Here is a 2,627-nt window from a genome sequence, read left to right as displayed (position 1 = left end):
AGATCTCATCACTTCAAATTCTTCCCCACAAAATTGCGAAGAAGATTACCAAGAATCCTGTTTATAACTTTAGTTTGAGAGTCTATCTGGGGATGACTAGCACTACTAAATTGGAGCTTAGTTTCCATCTTCTTCTATAGCATCTGCCAAAAGTGGCTGAGAAATTTCACATCACAATTAGATAGTCTTGGAAATGCCATGAAGATGAACAATCTCTTTAAAGTACAAATCTGCTACTTGAATAGCATCATTAGTCTTTTGGCATGGAATGAAATGGGCCATTTTTGAGAAATGATCCATAATTACCATGACATAATCTTTTTACCTCTGAGACTATGGTAAACCCAGAATAAAATCCATGCTTACTTCTTCCCAAGATACTTCTAGAATTGGCAAAGGCATGTATAAACCTGTAATCTGACCCTTGGACTTGGCCAAGTGGAAAATTTTACATCTCTGTATATGCCTGTTTACATCACATTCAAGTTGAGACTAGTAAAAGTTCTCCTTCATTAGGTCAACTATTTTATCCCATTAAAATGTCTGTGGCTAATCCACTGTCATGTGCTTCCAAAATTATGGCCTCTCTCAAGGAACCCTATGGAATGTATAGGGTTTTATCTCGAAATAGAAACCCATCATGTCTGTAGAACTCGTGGAAAGATTAATTTATAGTTGCTTCACATACTCCTTAAAAGTCAAGGTCATCCTAATACAGCTCTTCGACAAGTTTAAACTCTATAACTTTGGCTTGCAATTCACATGTCGATGGCTAAGGGCATTAGCTATGGAGTTCAAAATTCTAGCCTTATGCTTGATAAGGAAAGGATAAAACTATAAGAGTTCACTCTAATGGGCATGTCTACGGCTAATCTTCTACTAAGAATTCAAATACTCGAGGGCCTCATGATCAGAACAAAGTATGAACTCTTTGCTCAGAAGATAGTGACTCTAATATTGGAGAGCTCGAACAACGGCATAGAATTCTTTGTCATAGGTAGAATACCTAAGCTTAGCATCATTGAGCTTCTCATTGAAAAAGGCGATGGAGTGGCCCTCTTGGCTTAAGACAACACCAATACTAGTGTTAGAAGCATCACAGCTAACTTTAAACACTTGGTGAAAATTGGGATGAGTTAGGACTAGAGCTTTGATCAACTTCTTTTTAAGCTCCTCAAAGCTTTGCTGAGCTTGCTCTGTCTACTAAAATTTCTCTCTTTTGGTGCAATTTGTAAGTGGTGCAACAACAGAGCTAAAATTACAGATGAACCTCCTGTAAAAAGAAGCTAATCCATGAAAGTTTCAAACCTCCTAAATAGATTTTAGAATTGGCCAGCTTTCAATGGCTGTAACTTTGCTTGGATCAACTTGAACACCTTCTGTGGTAATGATGTATCCTAAAAACACAACTTTACTAGTGAGGAAGGTATAATTCTTAAGATTAGCATAAAGCTTTTGTTCTTACAAGGCTTGCAAGACTTGCTATAAGTGATCTAAGTATCCTTCTTGACTCCTGCTATAAATAAGAATATCGTCAAAGTACACAATAATAAATTTGTTAATGAAGGGTCTCAATATTTGATTCATCAGGCGCATAAATATGCTAGGGGCATTTGTTAACCTAAAAGGCATCATATTACATTCATACAAGCCATCTCTAGTTTTGAAAGCTGTCTTCAACTCATCTCCTAGTCGAATTATGATTTGGTGGTACCCATTGTGAAGGTCAATTTTTGAAAAAGTAGTAGCCGTACAACTAGTCTAGCATATCATTGAGTCGAGGTATCAAAAACCAATACTTAATTGTGATCTTGTTGACAACTTAGCAGTCAATGTGCATTCTCTAACTCCTATCCTTCTTAGGTACCAGAAGAACAGGTATAGCACAAGTGTTGGCACTTTCTCGAACCAACCCTTTTTTCAATAACTCTTTAACTTATCGTTCGATTTCGGCATGTTCTTGGGGACTTATTCTTATAGGTAGGCTTGTTAGAAATGGCTACTTTTAGAATGAAGTCTATGGCACGCTATATGTCTCACATGGGAGGCAACCCTGGTGGTATCTTATCAGATATCACATCTGGAAATTCAGACAGTAATGGAATGACTCCTGGTAGACTAGCAGACTTATCATTCACCTCAAGCACCAGAATAAAGCCCATTAATTGGGCTTCAGACTTTATCACCTTGAATTCCTCCTTAGTCATCAAAGACACTAATGGCTTAAAGGCGCTATGTTGATTTATTGCTATGGTCTCCCTAAAAGAAGGTGGCATATATCCATAAGAACAACATCACACAAAACTTTGTCACAATATAGGTTCCAAATAGAAAAGGACACAAGGAATTGTTTAAAAACTTTTACCTCATTCCCCTTGTTGAGCTAGTAAAGCTTGTAAGGATGCGGATGATCTTGTCTTAGTAACTTTAATTTTTCCACCATGTATTTTGATACTGCATTTTCACAGCTTCCACTGTCAATGATGACATTACAAACTTTTTCTTAGGCCATGCAATAAGTGTGAAAAATATTGTGTTGTAGCTAAGGTTGTTCTTTAATTACAGTTGTATACATACTTCATCTAAGCACTAATGCCTCTCCTTGATTAGTAGGTGTGACCTCCTCA

General features: G+C 37.0%; 1 protein-coding gene across 1 annotated transcript; it reads right to left on the bottom strand.

The window, feature by feature from the left end:
• Positions 1-951: 951 nt before the first annotated feature.
• On the bottom strand, positions 952-2,276 carry LOC129302715 (uncharacterized). Its single transcript, XM_054941609.1, has 2 exons — positions 2,041-2,276; positions 952-1,063 (listed from the first exon to the last, which is right to left on the bottom strand). Exons 1-2 carry the CDS (start codon positions 2,274-2,276, stop codon positions 952-954), a joined length of 348 nt encoding a protein of 115 aa, XP_054797584.1.
• Positions 2,277-2,627: the final 351 nt, after the last annotated feature.

This window comes from Prosopis cineraria, unplaced genomic scaffold (genome assembly GCF_029017545.1).
Source record: "Prosopis cineraria cultivar Desert tree isolate PC_DT_omini unplaced genomic scaffold, ASM2901754v1 PC2, whole genome shotgun sequence".
Classification (NCBI taxonomy): Eukaryota; Viridiplantae; Streptophyta; class Magnoliopsida; order Fabales; family Fabaceae; genus Prosopis; species Prosopis cineraria.
The sequence above is the reverse complement of the archived record's forward strand: the minus strand, read 5'-3'. Positions and strand labels throughout refer to the sequence as shown.